Source organism: Zerene cesonia, chromosome 24, assembly GCF_012273895.1.
Source record: "Zerene cesonia ecotype Mississippi chromosome 24, Zerene_cesonia_1.1, whole genome shotgun sequence".
NCBI lineage: Eukaryota > Metazoa > Arthropoda > Insecta > Lepidoptera > Pieridae > Zerene > Zerene cesonia.
Window position 1 is genome coordinate 1,425,651 of NC_052125.1, and position 20,429 is coordinate 1,446,079.

General features: G+C 33.5%; 4 protein-coding genes across 5 annotated transcripts; 2 read left to right on the top strand and 2 right to left on the bottom strand.

The window, feature by feature from the left end:
* Positions 1–345: 345 nt before the first annotated feature.
* On the bottom strand, positions 346–2,890 carry LOC119836484 (60S ribosomal protein L23). The gene is made up of 4 exons (XM_038361821.1): positions 2,767–2,890; positions 2,493–2,576; positions 1,943–2,070; positions 346–560 (listed from the first exon to the last, which is right to left on the bottom strand). The coding sequence occupies exons 1-4, from the start codon at positions 2,777–2,779 to the stop codon at positions 363–365; spliced, it is 423 nt and encodes a 140-aa protein (XP_038217749.1). The 5' UTR covers positions 2,780–2,890; the 3' UTR covers positions 346–362.
* A 329-nt stretch (positions 2,891–3,219) lies between these two features.
* LOC119836483 (proteasome subunit beta type-4) lies at positions 3,220–6,349 on the top strand. Its single transcript, XM_038361820.1, has 5 exons — positions 3,220–3,463; positions 4,082–4,294; positions 5,030–5,165; positions 5,451–5,596; positions 6,164–6,349. Exons 1-5 carry the CDS (start codon positions 3,333–3,335, stop codon positions 6,321–6,323), a joined length of 786 nt encoding a protein of 261 aa, XP_038217748.1. The 5' UTR covers positions 3,220–3,332; the 3' UTR covers positions 6,324–6,349.
* A 1,131-nt stretch (positions 6,350–7,480) lies between these two features.
* LOC119836517 (RNA-binding protein 8A) lies at positions 7,481–10,114 on the bottom strand. The gene is made up of 5 exons (XM_038361890.1): positions 9,888–10,114; positions 9,356–9,452; positions 8,816–8,933; positions 8,317–8,430; positions 7,481–7,658 (listed from the first exon to the last, which is right to left on the bottom strand). Exons 1-5 carry the CDS (start codon positions 9,946–9,948, stop codon positions 7,554–7,556), a joined length of 495 nt encoding a protein of 164 aa, XP_038217818.1. The 5' UTR covers positions 9,949–10,114; the 3' UTR covers positions 7,481–7,553.
* Positions 10,115–11,113: 999 nt separating this feature from the next.
* Positions 11,114–19,969, top strand: LOC119836506 (metaxin-2). 2 transcript variants are annotated; one of them, XM_038361868.1, is made up of 7 exons: positions 11,126–11,283; positions 11,385–11,489; positions 13,194–13,300; positions 13,881–14,111; positions 14,620–14,796; positions 15,045–15,106; positions 18,912–19,969. In XM_038361868.1, exons 2-7 carry the CDS (start codon positions 11,465–11,467, stop codon positions 19,063–19,065), a joined length of 756 nt encoding a protein of 251 aa, XP_038217796.1. In that variant the 5' UTR covers positions 11,126–11,283; positions 11,385–11,464; the 3' UTR covers positions 19,066–19,969. The 2 variants fall into 2 exon arrangements, with proteins under 2 accessions (XP_038217795.1, XP_038217796.1); XM_038361867.1 differs by lacking the exon at positions 11,385–11,489 and having other exon boundaries at positions 11,114–11,283.
* Positions 19,970–20,429: the final 460 nt, after the last annotated feature.

Genomic DNA, 20,429 nt, shown 5'->3' on the forward strand with positions numbered 1-20,429 from the left:
TAAAATTGAACCTCACCAATATGATAAATAAATGCTTAATTTTTCTAATGGAACCACAACACAATATTTGTCTAGAGGTAGTTGAGAGGCTAGAATGTAAAGTATAATGCGAGTTTACTTTTTACAATAATGAAAAAAAAAAACAATCCCTTGGGAATTTTCTTTGACCACACATCCAAAGTTAATATATGGCAAATCACTACATAGTAAAAAACCAATGCTTTCCGCCATCTGTGTCTAAGTATACGCTTAAATCTTTAAAATTTTGAAGGGGTTTTTATAATAGATGCAGTAAACTACTCGTCGCGTCCAAAACCTGGTATAGGTTCAAAATAAAACAGCACATAGATCTTAACATATATTCAAGCTATCGAGCTAGCGTTGGACGCGATACGCGGCCACAAATCCGCGCACTCCTTGGCCACGGGTCCGGTGATGGCTGAGCCCTTCATCTCGCCCTTGTTGTTCACTATCACGCCCGCGTTGTCCTGAAAGAATAGGAACACCCCGTCCCTCCTCCTGAACGGTTTCCGCTGCCTGATCACTACTGCCGGCATTACCTGAAAATATTATGCTTTTGTAACAAAATTCTTAAAGTTCTAAGTAGAAAAGTATTAAATCTATTACAATATTGATTTTAAGAGATTTTTTTTTTAAATAATTGATAACAGTTCACATAGGTAAAAAAGACTAGTTAAGTCTATGGTAAGTCTATAGTTGTTAGTTTAGTTATGTATATCATTTCATGCTACAACCCTTCATTTTGTTCCCAGATATAGCTATAAAGTTCATGGATGTTTTGTCCGGGCATTTGACTCAAGGCATACTCAAAAAAATTTTTGCATTTTCTGCAGCTAACTACCTCCGTTACCGATGGTAATAAACCCTACGAGAGTCTTTTAAAGACCATGTTATAAATTGTAGAAAAACATATTTAGAAATGACAAGTAGACTTCTGTTATTTCTTGTGTTTTGATTTTACACGAGTAATATACATTTAGAAATTAATGACTTTTTAACGGATTTAAAACGCGATTTATTCATTATATTATTAACCCGACGTTTCGAACACTTTACAGTGAGTGTGGTCACAGGGATACTTCGCATGACTACGCTCGCTGAATTCTTAAAGTAGACTTCTGCTTCTTAATCTTCGACTTTATAGACATTAAACATATTTGTTTATTTTGAACTATAAAGTAATTTTGCATGTGCATTTGTATTCTTTTGGGTCAAAATCATTTGAAAATATCTATCTATGGTTGTCAATTATTCTCTATGGTTGTCAATTATTCTTGCTCTGCCTGACAATTTACGTATCTAAATGCAGATATGTAAATTGTAGTGTTAAATATATATTTTCAGCCATCACTTAGAAAAAAAAAAGAAATGACAAAAAATTTTAAAAGGCTATGATGAAATCGCTCAGTCAGCCAAGGTGATATCAACACACTGTTAACAACAGCTCTGATAGATATTTAGCGAAACCATTGGAGTATCATCATAGCGATTTTTCATCAAGCCGGTTCAATTTTCATAGAGCTGGTTTAACAAGCACGAAATAATATTTAGAAGGTGAATGGCTTTAAATTTTTTATAATGTGAAACAAAATACTTTGGCATTATATAAATAAACTTAATTATTGCAATGGCTTAATTTTTTTTTATTGGTAAACCAAATGGTTACCAAAATATTTAATTTTGGTATGGCAAGTGATTTTTATAAATAAAAAAAATTTAAAATTGTTTTATGTGTATCAAACGTAGAATCAAGGGTTCCTGGAGTCAATACCCAGTGAGGACAAATATCCATAAAGAAAATAGATCAGTGAAACTTTTATATCATATGCCCCATACCCCACTAGGGGACACAGGGCTTCACATTTTAATGTTCAATTTGTGCAATATTGTTGGTCAAAAACAATGTTGTACTCCAATTTACCTTTTTCCTGAGTTCTGGTTTACCCTTCTTGACAGTAGCTACAATCATGTCACCTGAGCCGGCAGCCGGGAGTCTGTTAAGACGACCCTTTATTCCTTGTACGGCAATGACATACAGGTTCTTTGCCCCTGAAATATATATGATTGATTAGTAATACAATGCTTTTGAAAACCTATATTAGACACAAGTACCTAGTAACTGAAAATTTATGCATGTTTCTTTATTGTTTGTTTGTATACCTACTATAATACCATACAAAAACTATGTGTTTTTTAATACTGTTAATTTTATTAAATGTGTTATTAATGCAAAATACTTGTATAACCTATAAATAATTTTATATCACATCACTAGTCACATTTATATCGTACCTTTGAAACACCAAAATGGTTTCTCTTAATTTATACTAGGACTAGAAAACTTCAGACACAGCCAAGGAAAGATCATTACAAATCAAAACACTAAGTGTTTAAGATAAGTGATCATCATTAGTTCGTCTAGTCCATACATAACAATTTTAGGTTATAAGAAAACAAAATATTGAAAATACCTGTGTTGTCGGCGCAGTTAATTACTGCTCCCACCGGGAGACCCAGTGAGATGCGGAACTTCGCTCCCGCGGAACCTCCACGTCCTTAAAAAGAAAAATACACCATTTACACCTCGCACAAAAACATATCACATGAATTACAAAATATGACCGGAACATGAAATAAACATGCAATCACATTTACAAAGATGTTAGCAACCATTTTTGAATATTGATTGTGCATTTTTCGATAATTTCACTTAGATTTAATCGGATTTTTATAGAATTCACGAACCTCTCTTAGACATTTTGTTGTGTCAATTTAAAAAGAGGAATCTAAAAGAACGTCAACTTGAAGTTTTGTCGTTGAATTGCTTTGATTTACGTTCAGAAACCTAGCTGTCAGTAATTGACAATAATGAACTGAAAATCACATAAACAGTGACTAATTATTTACAATTTAAATCAAAGCTAAAAGCAAGGATTAAAATTAAGTTATTTAAAATTTGTAACCTTCTTTTTCATTAATTAATTTACATAAAAATATTCGATTTTTGAACTGTACGATTAGGGCGTTTCGTTTTAGGCAAAATTCACGGTTGAAAAATTGTGTAATGGTGTTAATATTACTAGAATTTTTTTTATATTAGAATGTAGATAGCATTTATGCTTTCAATCATAAATAACAGACCAAATCAAAATAATTATTGTCAAGTAAAAAATAAATATAAAACGAAACGTGTTGAAAAAGTGTTTGTCATTTTGGTTATTCGCTTGTCATTCTGTCTACCTGAAAAATATCGCTAGTGTTTTGAATTCTTATTGTTAAATGTTTAGTAGCCAAATAAATTAACAAACAGAATGTCATTTATGGGAGATATGATGTCACCTGCACCTTTGTGGCACAATGGTCCATCACCAGGATCTTTTTATAACTTTCCGGCAAATTCATCAAACTTGGCTACCCGACCTTTACAAGATTTTAGAGCTCAGTAAGTACCTATGAATAAAAAAAATCCGTATTTATATCTATTTTGACACCCCATACCTTAAGAAATCGTACTTTAAATATTCGTATAAATTAAAGTCGATTGTCTTAAGTAAAAGAAAGCATTTGGTTACTAATGAAAAATACAGCTTATTTAGGAAATTTTCCCTCCCTACCACCTCATAAAATTTTGTGATCTTATGCAGGAAGTGTCTCTTTTTAATCTCAACTCGCCACATCTGTAAATGCAAATACATTATTTTCCACAATCAGTATAAAGCGCAGTTGTTAGACATAAAAACATGCTATTGAAGACTTCTTCTGTTTTTGAAAAGGAAGGTAAAAAGGCATATGTCTACTTGTTACTTTAATAATTATGCTAACTGCCCAACATTTCAAACAACTCCAAAATAAAATAAGAGGTTATCAATATGACTATAATATTTTTTTGCCTTTCTTACCTGATAGATATTTATGGTGAAATGATTTTGATTATTCTTACAATATTGGTTTTTTATATCTACATGTTAACTTATCACTATCAAGAATAACTCCTAACCAAAAAGCTTCATAGCAACCTTAAAGCAAAACTGAAGATCTTAACCATTATAACTTATTACAGTTCAGCCAGCCCCATCACCACCACCACATCAGTGATAGCCATCAAGTTCGACAAGGGCTGCGTGATAGCTGCAGACACCCTTGGCTCTTATGGATCCCTTGCCAGGTTCCGCGACTGCCCCAGGGTGATGAAAGTCAATGATCTGATCATGCTAGGCTCGGGTGGCGATTATGCTGATTTCCAGTTTTTAAAGGACATTATTGACCAGAAGATGTAAGTATAATTTATAGGGTTTCAAACCCAGAGGCTAAAAATGGGACTCTATTAATTAAGACTTTGCCACTAAGCCATATTGGATGAACCATAATAGTAGGACTGTTAGACAGTAGAATTTTCAGATGATATAGTTCTGTTGCCACTATAAAACAAAAAATATGAGGTAAAGCAATAGTCGGCACAGTGATAAATTATCATAAATTAGATGTGAGATCAAAAAATTGATGTGGCTGTTTAGCTTATTTGTATGGTAACCTAAGTAACTTATTTATTATAAATATGTTTAAATAAATAAATCCAATATTTATTTAAACATATTTATAAATATGTTTAAATAAATATTGAATATAATCTCTTAGAAATTAAAAACTTTCTAATGGATTATAAATGCGATTTATTTATTATATTATTACCCCGTGTTTCAAACACTTTACAGTGAACGTGGTCACGGGCAGACTGACTGACTTGACTGTCTCCCAGTGAATATATTGTATATATCACACTAACACTAATATATTATAAATGTGGAAGTTTGTATATCTGACAATCACACTAAAACTACTGAACAGATTTTGATGAAATTTGATATACATGCACCCTTGGGATAAAAGAGGAATCCTTATGTGCGGGCCGAGCCGGGACGAGCGTGTAGTAATGAAAAAATAGCATTTATAATTTCTAATGAAATCAGCAATTCCTGAGATTTGTTATCAATAAATTCTTCTGTCACAGCATCGACGAACAGTGCATCGGTGATGGTTTGCATTTGAAGCCTCGTTCCCTCCACTGCTGGCTGACTAGGGTCCTGTACAATAAGAGAAGCAAGATGGACCCCTTGTGGAACAACTATGTCGTTGCCGGTATCCAGGTGTGTATTTGTTGATTGTCATCTTGGGTTATTTGACAATCTATTATCTTTTATTTATCTTTAACTAGCTTTTGCCCGCGGCTTCGCACGCGTTAAATTCGGAATAGTTTAATAGATGCTATACATCACCTTCCTCATGAATTATTCTATCTATTAAAAAAACCGCATCAAAATCAATTGCGTAGTTTTGAAGATTTAAGTATACATAGGGAAATAGGGACAGAGAAAGTGTCTTAGTTTTATACTATTATTGCATTTACCAGTTCGTCATTTCTCACATTCCAGGACGGTGAACCATTCCTCGGAGCCGTGGACAAGTTGGGTACGGCTTATGAAGATGCAGCCATCGCCACTGGCCTCGGAGCCTACATGGCCACACCTCTCATACGGGATGCGACGGAGAAGGGAGTTCTGGACGAGGAGTCCGCTGTGTAAGTAATAGTGGACTAGCTGGAACCCGCGGCGTTACTCGCATGTCGTAAACCATAACCTATGTAGCTAACACATAGATACCTTTTTGTATCAAATAAGTACAAAAACAAAAATAAATTAATTGCTACAGTTGCTTAACACGTAAAAAATAAAAAAGTATGTGTGTGTGTGTGTGTGTGTGTGCGTGAGGTAGTGAGTGATTGTGTTTGTGTGTGTGTGCGATTGTTTTTTTTTTTCATTTTCAAACAAACCCAACCGTACGCGTGAGCGATAGATAAGTCAGATTGACTGGCGCCGTAACGAACTGAATCGTAAATCTACTTAAAATCTGTCTTGAACCATTATCATAGATGTTTTCTGTTTCTTTCCTAAATTCAATAATGAAGTGTATAATTAGCAGACAAAAAAAAACAACAAAAATCTTATTACTACTAAAAATGAGAAAGTGTGTTTGTTTGTCTTTCATTCACTTTGTGACGGAGTGGTTTTAAGGAATCAATTTTTGACCACGCAGGGGAAGCTATCACTTTTCAATATAACTAATTATTAATATACAATAATTCCAGCGCTCTGGTCCGCAAATGTATGGAGGTGTTATTCTACCGAGATGCCCGTTCTTTCCCCCGCTACCAGCTGGGCGTGGTGACCTCCGCTGGAGTCACTATACATGAGCCGGTGGAGCTCAAGCATGACTGGTCGCTCGCACATATGATCAAGATGAAGTAGATTGATAATAAAGTGTTTTTTTGAAATGTGTCTTTTATTTTATTTCTATCAAATTTCCCAAATTTATTATGTTACTAGCTGCGCCCCGCGGTTTCACCCGCGTAAGTCTGTATCCTGTAGGACTATTGGGATAAAAAGTTGCCTATGTGTTATTCCAGTTGTCCAGCTATCTACGTACCAAATTTTATTACAATCGGTTCAGTAGTTTTTCGTGAAAGAGTAACAGACATACACGTACATCCATCCTTACAAACTTTCGCATTTATAGTATTAGTAGGAAGTAGAATTAGATGTCTAATATGTGAAAAATAAAACAACACTTGAGATGTGAAAATGAAAGTTTGTGGCCTTAACAGTTTACGTAGTTATGAATACGAGATTTTGTTTCTTTAATTTACTAAAAATAATAAATTTTACTAGCTCTGTATGTTTGAATACATCAGAATTTAATTTTGAGACTCTAAATGGACAGATTTAATTCAAACTATACTTATAAATGGCATATAAAAGTCATCTTATTATCCTTTTTTTTAGTGTAAAAATCTTGCATAGATATCCGAGGCTCTTGAGAAGAGCCATGGGTTATATCAGATTCCATCGACTAAAGCCCTAATGTCTTCCGTCGAGACCACACTTATACGTCCGCGACTCCCTCTGCGGTCCAAGCTCGGAATTCCTTAATCTTATTAGGGTATCTGCCAGGCAACCTGGCTTGCTGTTTAGCAATAAGGCCGCCTTTTGTATGAAATATCAGTAATTTGTAAAAGGTCAACTTTTTATTTTTATACAATAAAGCGTTATAAATGAATGGGGATCGCGAGGGTTAAATAATCTCCTTATGTATACTCTGCATAAGTGAGTATAAAGGTTAGTTTAGTTGATTCTGTCATTAAAGCATGTTTTTTACTTATCTTGAGATATATAAATTACGTGTCACATTGTTTGTCCGCGATGGACTCCTAAACTACTCAACCGATTTTAATCAAATCTTCACATTCTTTGCAGATTGATGCAACTTAAAAGATAGGATAGTTATATATTATTTCAATTATGATAAATGACTACCCGGGCGGAGCCGGGGCGTGCAGCTAGTTAGTTTATAATATCATTTTTCATTGACTCAATTACATATAAGGAAGGTTAAAAAAAAAGCAATGGATGGTCAAAAATTTTATTTTAAATATAAAAGATGAACTCTTGAAATATAAATATACTGTTACGAGACTAGAACTATCGTCGCTTCTTGTGCCCCTTTGTGGGGCCTTTGACGAAGCACCAGTCCACTGAAATAGATTGTCCCAGGATATCTGCCCCGTCTAGGGCTTCGCGTGCACTCTGAAAAGAGCAGATATAGATTAATAAAACGAAGATAATTCTATAAAATAAAATGTAGCCTATAAGTAAATACTATTATTGGTTCATCACCATCAACATTTTTTTTGTCAAAATCAGCCCAGCAGTTTTTACATGATTGAGAAACATAAACACAAACAGAAAAAAACTTCTCACCGTTGTTTAGAGGTCTATAAAACAACCAGATTGAATAGCAATTACTCTTTTTAAGTAATATTTAATATACAAAAACTGTCTTAGAAACTAGTTCCCGTTTATAGCAGTAAACAATAGCATTCTGAATATTTAAAGCTATACACACGAATTTCTGTGTTGTGGAATGATTTTTGGTCTAATAGCGTAATATACATACGTAAGATATATTATAGAGACTAGCTGTACCCCGCCGCGTCCCTCGCGTAGTACCAGTGGTACATACCAAGCCAGCCTATGTGCTAATTCAGACCACCACTGTACCAAATTTCATATGGATATAATATGCTATTTTCGTGTGAAAGAGTAACAAACATACATCCATCCATCCATCCACACTTACATTTCGCATTTATGATTTTAGGTATATATAATACAAAAAAAAAATTAGAAGTTAATTGATTAATATTTAAAAAAGTAATTATGTTTTTATATGACTTATACTCACAGCAGCTTGCTTATATGTTTCATATTCAACTAGAGCATATCCCTTGAGGAAACCCGTACGGCGATCCAGATTTAAGTGTATGTTTTTAATCTCGCCAAATTCTGAGAATTGATTCTGTGAAAATAAAACTTGTGAAATAATCATTATCACTTATCATATTCTAAAACTAGAAAAACAGTAAAATTTTTAGTTTAATAGCATTCAAGTGATCAAAAGATGTGGAATTTATAGATAGATATTTATCAAGAGGTGGTAGAATATTTATCAAGAGGTGGTATCCAATAGATGGTGTGGGGTGTCTTTTAGGCACATGAAACCGAAACAAGTAGAAGAAATTTCACTGCTGAGGTGGTTTCACGGGCCACCTAGAGTATGGGCGCTGGTTAGGTTTGGCAAAACTATGTGGGTTTGAATCACACCTCATGACCAAATTTTTTTTTCTTAAAAATTTCATTCATCATTTATAATTATGGTATTAGATAAGTATAATCATATAAACCTGTATATCTTCCTCCTGCGCTTCTTCGTGCACATTGCTGACAAACAAAATCCAACCTTCCACTGATCTCTGTGGCCCCGGTGTGTTACCATCGCCCTCTGGAGCTAAACTGTCATATCTGTAACGGCAAAAATAAGTATTTGACATGTAAATTTTCATGAAATACATGGAATGTTGGCAATATGCAAAAGATTACCTACAGAATTTAGAATTCTTCACAAATATTAATACAAAGATCAAAGTATAATAATTATAATCTGTATGGTAGTAAAGAAATGTTAATTGTCAATATAATGAGGCCACCTTCAAATTGACTAGATAAAATTTTAATGGGACCACTTGGGGAGCCATACAGAAATACATATTCACTTAAAAATTAAACTGTCTCACTATCCTTGTTCCTGAGATACAAAGACAGGTGAGATACCTGGTGACAAACAACAGGGCCCGAAACAATGGACAGACAGACAGAAGTTTAAGTAATGGGGTGTTTTTGCCAATGATATCTAACTCTAATAAAAATAGTAAATCGTATAGTACCTTCCCCTATTGCCTCTCTCTGCTTGTCCGCCACCTTCAGATCCAAAACCACGGCCTTTACGTTTTCGCGCCTTTTCCTTCAGACGAGCGATTCCCTCTACAAGAAATAATTATCAGATTAGGTACCTAGGTACATGGCTAAATAATTATAATTTAATTTCATAAATATTTGAAATTAGAACACAACGTTAATTAGAAAGCGTAAATACGTCAGTGTAAGAAAATAATGATATTTTTTTAACAATTGTAGTTATTACTTGTCGTTCAGTTTAAACTCGGTCTGATATTTTATACTTATTTAGAATTAAATTTATAAGCTAATGTCTTTGAGCAAATAACTAGAGACGCGGAACCGACTAGCCATAACCTAAAACTTCAATAATTTATGTTAAAAATGTATTATAAATTGCTATATTTGTAACCTTATCTTTGCATCTGTTTAAAGAATCTACATAAAAGCAATGTAAAATAGAACAAATACATCAACAAACAATGTTAGATTCTGTAAAATATATACGAGAAATAAACTTACGTTCTCCATCTTCGTCAACTTCAAATTCCTCTGAATTTTCAATATCCAAAACATCAGCCATTATCGTTGTTTATTTTGTACAATAAAACTAACTTAACAATACGAAATTATAACTAACAATGTAATCCTCTTTTACACATAAACCCAATAAATATCCAAATTCCTAATTTGTAATATTTACTGAGCGTGTCAAAGTGTCGAGGCGCAAACAAATCAAACCAAAATGTTTGTCTTGTATACAGATTAAAAATCATACAGTTTCAATAGGAAAAAAGGTATGCAGTTTTTATGAAAGTAACTTTTCTATGATAGCAAATTCAATTGAATTTTTGTATAGATTTCTTCTCTTACTAGGACACTCACTAGCGAGCAAACATATGCAAATATGAACTTCCAGCACTGAAAGGTTATATGGCGCTTACTCGAGGTAATAGAAATTTGTAAAGCCTGAAGTAGATGATGAGAATTATTTGTTGAAATCGAAATTAAAAAATTTCGTCAGGTAAAATAGTAATTATTAATATGAATTAAATCCTCTTTGATTGCGTATTAGCTCCAAGAATGTTCGTAAGAAAGATGTTGATCATGACAATAATGAATATATTGTCATAACGTCATGCGACTTTGAGGGAATTTAAATTTATTCAAGTAGAAATAGCTTTGGTTTTTTTTTATCAAAATTAATAATGAGCGTTTACAACATGTGGGATAAAGATATTAAAGAACCTAAATTGAAATCAACACTGTCGCCTGAATGGATATTTCAATCTCCAGTTGCAACACCTCGATCATCATCACCTGCAAGCCGAGTGGGAGAAGCAATATTTAATAAATACAATGAGTTAATTCATTCGAAATCAAATATTACAAATGACGCTAAGCAGGCGGAACCCATAGAGAGGCCTTTTGATTTTGACGACGAAGAATTTGCTTTTGGGATAAATCTTCTGAACAAGAATGTAGCATGTGTTGGTGATAATATTACAAAGTTGATACAAATGGGTAAGTTTACATTAATTATGAAGATAAATTGTGTAATATGCTGCTTGTAAAAAATAAAGTATTTGTTTATAGACTATTTAGATGCGACTGTTTTCGTGATTTTCATGTTATCTAGGTTAAAAAAAAACCTAGGTTTTATTTTTATATGTCATCTTTTTAATTTCAATGGCAATTACAAAATGTAATATCAATGTCAATGTCATAATTCATAACGAAACATGATCGAATCGAATTGTCAATTTGTAATGTCGGGATGTGTTTCTTGTTTTGATCTAAAGTAGGTTTTTATATCTATAATATTTTATACAGGCAATAGTGTTTTTATATTAATTCAATTGTAAAATCAAAATGCCCGAAATGTCTCTTAAAGATACAATTATTACATCTATGAGCGGTAAGTACATTATGATTCAATATTTACACAGAGCTGCGAGGTTACATAATTTTTGTTTTCACCTAATTTCTCTTTTGTTTGACACATTTATTTAATTTTAGACGCGGTCTGATCTACTTTTCAGTGTTCGTCCTATGTTACATCATTTTTTGGGCAGTTAAGCCAGCGATATTTCTAAAAAATGCTTCTAGATGATTTCGTATTTGGTATAAAGTTTGAGTGTTTTTTTTAAATCGTTGTTTGGCGTTACGAATTTTTACTAATATACAAAAGGTTTCTTTTTTTGGGATTTTTTTTTCTTTCGTTGCCGTATTCTTTTCATGAAGCCTCACTTTGGACGTGAGTCACTATTCGTTAAATTCTTAAAAGTCAATAATAATTTAGTTTATTTCTAATGTTGCATGGGGATGTATTTTTTTGTTTGTTTTTATTCACATAATATTTTATTTATATATATTTCAAATAATCCCTAAATTGATGTCATAAACAGATAAACAAAGTATGTTTTAATTTTACAACATAGACAAACATTATCTTGTATATTTATTATCTAACTATGTAATATCATTCAAGTGTCCATTTATGTTTTTGTTTGTAAATTTATATAATTTGTGCAATTTTGAAATGATTGTGTTTTTAGTAATTAATTGTATCATCTTACTATTCTGCATCAATGTCGAACAACAAAACATTAACATATCAAAGCTAAATTCTACTTTCTTACCTTGGAAGTTGAGATGTTTTAAAAACATCTAAAGTTCATCCTATTATTTATTATTACACCTTTTACTATGTATTATCTTATATATAAAATTCTCGTGTCACAATGTTAGTCTCTATACTCCTCCGAAACGGCTTGACCGATTCCTCTGAAATTTGGTAAGCATATTGGGTAGGTTTGAGAATCGGCTAACATCTATTTTTCATACCACTAAACGATAAGAGTAAGGCAGAACAGCGTTTGCCGGGTGCAGCTAGTATACTATATTATTATAATTGTGACACCTATTACTACATGTCTTAAAGTCAATAGAGTCACAGTAATAGTTATGAAATACTTGCAATCAATTCTCATAAAAAACAAGCTTTTGTTTAAAACACAATTGGAAGTCACTCTTAATAAGAGACTTTCTCATTTTTATAGGCAATTTTTGCATTGCATTGACGCTATATCTAGTCTGTATTGTTGATCCAAGCTTTTGGCAAGGCCAACGGTAGTTGCCAAAGATTCCAAAAACAAACTGTATTAGTCATCAAACTTATATATTAATGACCGCTTCTACTGTTTCCGCCCTGAGTATGAAATGGTGATGTGGATGTGGTGATAAATTCCATTCATAGGTGATATGACTATGAGTAAAAGATATTTGATTTAAAATTATCCAGAGATGATCCTCCTACAACAACACAAAGTCACAAATTCACTTCTTTATATTATGACTAGCTTCGCCCCGCGGTTCCACCCGCGTAAGTCCGTATCCCGTAGGAATATTGGGATAAACAGTTGCCTATATGTTTTTCCAGTTGTACAGCTGTCTACGTACCAAATTTCATTGCAATCGGTTTAGTAGTTTTTGCATGAAATAATAACAAACACACACACATCCTTACAAACTTTCGCATTTATAATATTAGTAGGATTAGTGTAAATGTAGCTGCATATATAATCTGTCACAGATTGAACAGGCCAATGAGGATTAGTAGGATTAGTTAGTAGGATTTAGTATTATAGATCACAAAGTTATCATTTGTTGGAAGAAAAAAAAGAATTGAAAGGTATGCCCTAAGAAATATCAAGAAATAGTTCAAAACTTAACAATAGAGCTAAAAAAAAACACACCTACAGACCAGTACATAGAACCTCCTCTTTTTTGAAAGTCGATTAATAACAACAAACAAAATGTTTGCAGCTCAAGAGCCCTGGCCGGATAATGTGAAACTGTTCCAGCCATATGAAGTCGAGCAAATCCTACTACCAGACAATGCGAGCTGTCTCGCAGTCCAAGCATTTTTAAAGGTGAATTGACAGCACTCACGGCGAGTCTTGTATCTGTTTGATCTTAGTTTGGGTGTTGCGTATCAATTGAGAAATTGACAGCCAAGTCTTTGTCGCAGGATGCATTTTTCCCTTTGGGTATGGAGCCCCAACAAATGGAAATCTGAGCTCCGATGTGTGCTTGGATTTACGAATTTATTTACTTCATAATCCATTTCAATGAACCGCAGTTCTATAAATAACAATCTCGCTATAAAGGATTAATTAACAAACATTTTCTTACCTATAATCCTAAATCAAATAAATAATTAATCAAATAGACATTTAATTGATTGGTATTCTCACATTTATCTATAGCTAGCTAGTCAAGTTGTCTAGCTGCGCCCCGCGGTTTCACTCGCGTAATTCTATATCCCGTAGGAATATCTGGATAAAATGTGCCTATGTGTTATTCCAGTTGTTATTCCAATTGGTTCAGTAGATTTTGCGTGAAAGAGTAAAACAGATACAGATACATCCATCCTCGCGAACTTTCGCATTTTAATATTAGTAGGATAGGATAGGATAGGATTAGATAGTCTAATGCAAAACTTGTTTTCAGATGTGCAATCTACCATTCGAAGTAGAGATGCGGTGGAACGCCGAGTTCATGTCGCCATCCGGCCGAGTGCCGTTCATCAAGTGCGGTGCATTTGTGGTCTCCGAGCTGGAGCCCATCGTGCAGTTCGCGGCGAACAAGGGTGTGTCGCTGTGCACTAAACTGACCACGGAGGAGAGGGCTGAAATGAGAGCGTACATGAGCTTGATAACGAACGTCCTTGTCAATGCCGAGGTGAGTTCATTTGAATGAATGGAAGAATGAATGAAGGAATGAATGAATGAATGAATGAAGGAATTAATGAATGAATGATTGATTTGTTTCGAGGTTTTTCGCGAAAAGAGATTTTATTCTAGACTTCTTTTCGATGATAAATCTTTAAAAAATTTAAAATTTTCGACACGATTCGATTTCAAGGGTATTAGAGAGGATTTTTTCTTAGATTAATAACTAGCGGTCCACCTCGGCTTGGTCCGTTATACATACTGAATAGTAGAGACCAATTCTCCATAGGATGGGACGTGTTCCCTGAGTGCTGAAGGTTAAATATTATGTACCACAGGTAAGTCAGGGGCGGAACGCTAGTAATATTTTAAAATATCACATTATTATAATTCTTGTTACTTTCATGTTATTGAAATGATAAAATTCTATGACCTAATGACCTACATGTAAGTATTATATTAGCCGAGCGGCAAAATGCTGCGACAACCACTTACATATTAATATTAACAATATCCAGCTCTACATATCGTGGATAGACCAGGAGACCTACAACACGGTGACACGCATACGCAACTCCTCCGTGTACCCCTGGCCCCTGGGCTGGATACAGACGAGGTCCAAGAGGAATAGCGTCATAAAGCGTCTGAGGGCATTGCATTGGTACGATAAAACACTGGACCAGGTTTTGGCTGATGTGAGTAAATACGATGGTTACTTTCTATTTTTGTCTCTGTTTAATTATAAATTTATTTGTGTAAAATTAATTAATGATATTTACATAAATTCATTTATAAATTGATATTTTAGAATAACTGACGACCACTGTACTTTTAATCATACTTTAAAATCCCTTTGTAATATGTGTTCAGTAATAAATTAAATTTTGAAGTTGAGTTTCAATAGCAGAAGATTGTGATTTGAAGTGATTTCTATCCATTTCAGGTGGAACAGTGCTGCAATTCGCTCAGTCAACGGCTGGGGGACAAAGATTATTTCTTTGGAACGTGAGTCAAGTTGTCTTTTTAACCAAAGCCCCCCCCCCCCCCTCCCCCTTGTTGTACACACACAATTTGTTATACACATTTGTAATTATTATAATAATAAACTAAACTAACCGTATACGCGATAGAAAGGGTAACCAGACGGACCGGCGCGGTAACGCGTAACGTAACAAAGTGATTTACTCTCCCATAAGAATGTATCACTTTAACAACTGACATTTCCTTTTATGTTTTTAACCTTGCTACTTCCTTTCCTCTCCCATTTCCTTCTAGACCGACTCCATTGGATGCTCTCGTATATGGTCACATCCGCGCATTGCTATCGGCCAACGGTCCGAAAGCTACTTTAATGATAAAATCCGTCACAAGTTGTCTATTGCGTCACGTGAGGCGGATGACCAGTTTGACGTTAATGAAATTAACGGTGCGTTTTTTTTGGTAACTAGTTATTACGCGCGGTTTTGCTTGCGTTATCGTATTTAGAAACGTTAATACTTCTATTATGTAGTTCTCTAATGAATGGCCTCTTTTTGAAAAAAAAAAAGCCTTTTGATAATTTTGCAGTATCTTATTAGTGGAGACAGAGAAGATTATGTAAAAAAATATTTAGTTTATTTTATTGGTTTAAAGTTTAGAAAATCTCATAATGTATTCTACCAAATAAATAAATCACCCAGCCACAAGAAGAATACCTAGTGGTTCAGGGTTGCCAGCTATCGTCGAGACGGGATTCGCCCGAGCGGGCCGTGTCGCGCACGAAACGGTCCAAGATGTGCATACGCAGCATTAGCAAGGACAGCGTTGTGTATAATAAGGATGTTTTTGGTTAATATAAAAAAAATACTTTTTTTGAGTTTTGAGGGGATAACTTGGAATCTAGTGTGATTTTTTTTTATTGTCGATTTTTATAATGATTTTGAGAACAAAAATAAAATTTCTGTAATTTGTAGCTACATTGAGTAAATCTTTATAAGTGAATAGCGAAGCATAACGCTTAAATTAGTTGTGTACTGATTTGTCATTTAGTGACAAACTATTTTTAGCCATTAATCATGAGTAAAACTATCAACCTATAAAATTTTATATGATTTCTTGTAGAGAGATTTATGTTAAAATTCATTTAACACAGGTTTTAAACCGTTCGCGTCAAAACAAGTGATCATAATGACATCTAAAGAAGGGAATATCGTTTGCGAATATGAGGGACAAACTGATACCAATGAAATTATAAAAGAGTCGCACAGTTTCGTAACGGATATCCTGTACGAAGTCATAGATAACGTAGACGAGATTGTCTATGAGAAGGACATAAACAACTTTGAGTTCATCCCTTGCCCGACCATAGACAAGAGCTATATACGTGTCAACGAATTCCTCGATACCATAGACGAGAATAGTGTGTCTGTGGGGACAACCGAGGATGTGATACAAATTATAGAGGACGATAGCGATGGTCTGGTCACAGATAAATATATTGAATCGGAAGTTGTTATGAATGTTAATGATAATAACATTTCTAGGTAATTTTGATGAATTAGAATAGTTTATCTATGTCACAGTAGTAGAAATGGTTGAAACGTTTTAATATATTTTCAAGTCGCCAATCTCTAATAAAATAACGAATTTTTCACATTCATCGTGGATTCACAATAAATGTTTGAGGGATTATGTGATTATGATAAAACTCTATTTATTTTGATAGCTTTTTTTATTCAAATATGCATTTATTTATCAGCTGGCCAACGGTTACAATAAATGATGAAAGCGGAGCTAAAACCAAAAGCAATTCGAGTATTGAAAATAAAACGTCTGTGAAGTCAAGCGTGTCTCGATTGGAATTCTCTAGAGGTTTTTTTTTTTAATAATTTTTTTTTAAATATTTTAATTGAATTGAAATAGGCTTTTAATGGACTTTCTCCGTAAATTTCTCGTTAACGTGTGATTTCCGGGATAACATATATTCTTTATCCTAACAGACATACGGACATATGGAGTAACTTTTGTATTTATAATATTAGAAGGAGGGTTTTGCAAACACAGGTTTTTTTCAACATCACATGTTAAAAAGCGCATATAGTATTTATAACTGGCAACAATATGTGGTGATATCTTCTTAGTAAAATTTCTAAACGTGTACGTAATGTAGAAATTAGAATACGAACAGAATCAGATGAATAAAAATCCATTTATATACATTTGAAAATTGGTTCAAATTACAGGATATTTATATACAGTAATAACCCCTTTCAGGGTCTGATTCTACACTAAAAATGGACACAAGCGATGAAATGAGTGTTGCAAGCCTCTTGAGGTCCCTAAAACAAGAGAATGCCGGTTTCTTTAGTCCACTCCTAGTTGCTGATATTGATTAATTTAATTTTTATATGTGTATCACTAATGAATACATTTTGACAAGGATATTTTGGGGATTTTGAAGGGTTCTTATTCTTGTATATGCTATTTATTTGCTCTGCGTTCGTTCGGTTTATGCATTAAGTATTAGATATAATTCAGTTATTGGACTAATTCTATAAGTACCGTGGTTCGGAATAAAAATCGACATACACACAACAGCGCGAACTCTTTGTTATGATATTGTGTATAGTGTGGTTTTCGGGTACTTATATTCTATATTTTCAACCGATTTCCAAAAAAGGAGGAAGTTATCAAATACACTGTGTTTTTTGTGTTTGTTACCTCGCTAACTTTTTACTGTGTGAATAGATCTTTATTTTTTTTTTTTATTTAAATGCTGGTGCCCGCCATGTGTTCCCATTTAAATTTAGGCTAGTTCTGACAGTTTGAAGGCGGTCCTGTTTTTTTTTTTTTGTTGTTACAAATAATTCTCTGTGTCAATACTGTTAGTTCGTCATTTTGTTATCGAGAAGACAATCTAAGGAAAAATAGACAAGATTTGTTTTCTTACATGCGTTTTATGTTTCCGTGAGAGGTCAGTTTCTCGAAAGCTATTACTGACATAATTGTTTTATTTCAAAATATCTTTGTCACATTGTATTCGCTACTTAGAAACATGCCAAAGTGTTCATTGTGCCGGAACTTAATTGAACTCTTAGTGTGTTCTGATAAATTTCTTGTATCATGATTTCATTAAAAGATGCTTTTCGTGATTGTTTTTCATTGATTTTCGAATTTGAATGTTGATGAGGTGAGGATTTATTTGTTTGTTGATATTTTAGCATAGCCATTATATATGTTTACCTATCACGTTTAAGGTTATCCAAGTGTTAAATTATTTCGTTATTAGTTTATTTGTTAGTATGTTATTTTTTTATTTTTTTTAATTTTACTATATAAATTGAATATGTTTATTATATAGCGTGATTTTTCAAGCTTAAGTGTATACAAAATTAAATGTAATTGGCAATTGTATACAGCATGTACTGAATTCATGTAATTTATCGATATTTGAATTTTTCCCTCGAGAAGCGTGCATATTATTCCAGCGCTCCGCCACGGTACCCAGCCTTCTCCTATAATTCATATTATATAGCCTATAGAACTCAGGTCTCACGTACATAAGCAACGATAGAATAATTTTTTATATCGGTCCAATAGTTTCCTGAATTTAGTGCGTTCATGCTGTTAATTAGTTTATGTTGTATATGATTTTTTATCTATTTGTTATGTTGACGAGAGTAAGAGACTAGTCGAGTTGGTATATAATTGGTAATCGATGTAATTTTATTGATTGTATGCGTATCAATCATCAGTACATTATATAACTAAAATTGTTTATAGTCTGTCAATGAGCTCTTTTTAATATAGTTCTTTATTTTTTTTTTTTCAGACCGACCGAGCTAGACGCTCTCGTGTTTGGCCACGTGTTCACTATAATAACGACGCGTCTGCCGTGTCGTAGGCTCGCCGAAACCGTCCGCAGGCACGAGAGCCTCGTCGCGTTGGCGAAACGCATCGACGAGCAGTACTTCAAGCGCGCATAGCGGGAGGTTTTCAAGGACATCTCCATCGCGTTCCAGAGTCCTTGAATCCCTGTAGCTGTCTCTTTCCAACATAGCCTCAACTTGTTGACATCGGACCTTGTTTGTTGTCTGTGCGCGCGTGATTTGTTATCTGTGCTTGTCAGTGTCAGTTGCGTTACGTCAAAGTTGGCGGTTTTCGGTTGTCTCGTAAGAAAAAAACATATAAAGATTGTTTGTTATATATCTCGAGTAGAAATTTGTTTGTTTGTGAGTTTCAAACGATTTTGTGACAAATCTTATGTTAATGCAAAGTTTTAATGATTATACTTATGTGTACATAGTTCTAGTATTCCCATTTTTTAATCCTAATTAACTATTGGCTTGTATAGAAATACTTCTCTTAATATAAGTGCTTTAGTAATGCGCACATTTGTTAATTAGAACTATTGAAACAAAATTTGAATTTTGGTTGATCCTAACGTCTAGTAATAAATTTAGTGCCATCATTTGATAACAATTTGTGCAATCGAGAAATTCTTTAGAAAAAAATACTTCTTTTTTCTATATCATTACGCAAAAAGCTTTTATATTGTAAAAAGTTAATGTTTGGTTTCATTTTAACACGTTTTTATTAGCTTCGCCTGTAATTTTGTATGTAACCGATTCCTCTACACTTTCGGCCAACTTTAAACGGAGAGATTTTAATTCAAACTTTGTTTGTCCTCCGTCACTTATCGTGGATCGGTGACAATTTATCTCGTGAAATTATTGAATTGTCACCGATTATTCTAAATTATCAACAAAAACGTTGGTAGGCGTAGTAACGTAGCGTACAGTAGAAAAGTAAAATAGTATTTAGTAATAAGTGAATCACTAATACTTAAAATAATAAAGTACAATTGGAATTCGTGACGTGTGAGAAAAAGTCGGATACCTATATACTATATAGGTTGGTTAGCGCCCCATCCGGTCTCTGCCTATTATGTAATGAGTATTTAATTGCATATTTAAAAGTTGCGATAAATATTTTAAAATTAGAAATTTTGAAAGAATAGAGAAAAATTGATCACGAGGCGTGATTCGAACCCGCGCTTTCGCCAAACCGCAGCAAAGCCTCGTGATCAATTTTTTTTTCTATTCTTCCAAAATTTTCATTTATGAAGCATTTTAATGCTATAAAACTAAAAATTAAATTTTAAAGTTAATCTGTAATTATGTATGTGACCCTCTTCCCATTTGTATTAATTGTGATTCCGATATTCTTTAAATATTTGTACTTACTCTGCATTTAAGTTTTTTTTTCTATTATTGGAGATTTTTGTTGAGATCTTGCCTTTTTTTTCTACAAAATATGTATTTTTTTGTTATCTGTGCACAAAGTTATA

Coding starts and splice junctions, on each gene's coding strand:
- LOC119836483 (XM_038361820.1), top strand. CDS start 3,333: ATGTCATTTATGGGAGATATGATGTCACCTGCACCTTTGTGGCACAAT. Junction 3,464..4,081: donor TTACAAGATTTTAGAGCTCA/GTAAGTACCTAT, acceptor AACTTATTACAG/TTCAGCCAGCCCCATCACCA. Junction 4,295..5,029: donor GACATTATTGACCAGAAGAT/GTAAGTATAATT, acceptor CTTCTGTCACAG/CATCGACGAACAGTGCATCG.
- LOC119836506 (XM_038361867.1), top strand. CDS start 11,238: ATGCCCGAAATGTCTCTTAAAGATACAATTATTACATCTATGAGCG. Junction 11,284..13,193: donor AATTATTACATCTATGAGCG/GTAAGTACATTA, acceptor AAATGTTTGCAG/CTCAAGAGCCCTGGCCGGAT. Junction 14,797..15,044: donor TGGACCAGGTTTTGGCTGAT/GTGAGTAAATAC, acceptor TATCCATTTCAG/GTGGAACAGTGCTGCAATTC.
- LOC119836484 (XM_038361821.1), bottom strand. Junction 2,071..2,492: donor TAACTGCGCCGACAACACAG/GTATTTTCAATA, acceptor TATATATTTCAG/GGGCAAAGAACCTGTATGTC. Junction 561..1,942: donor AACCAGAACTCAGGAAAAAG/GTAAATTGGAGT, acceptor TAATATTTTCAG/GTAATGCCGGCAGTAGTGAT.
- LOC119836517 (XM_038361890.1), bottom strand. CDS start 9,948: ATGGCTGATGTTTTGGATATTGAAAATTCAGAGGAATTTGAAGTTGAC. Junction 8,934..9,355: donor GAGAGAGGCAATAGGGGAAG/GTACTATACGAT, acceptor TTGCCGTTACAG/ATATGACAGTTTAGCTCCAG. Junction 7,659..8,316: donor AAACATATAAGCAAGCTGCT/GTGAGTATAAGT, acceptor TGCTCTTTTCAG/AGTGCACGCGAAGCCCTAGA.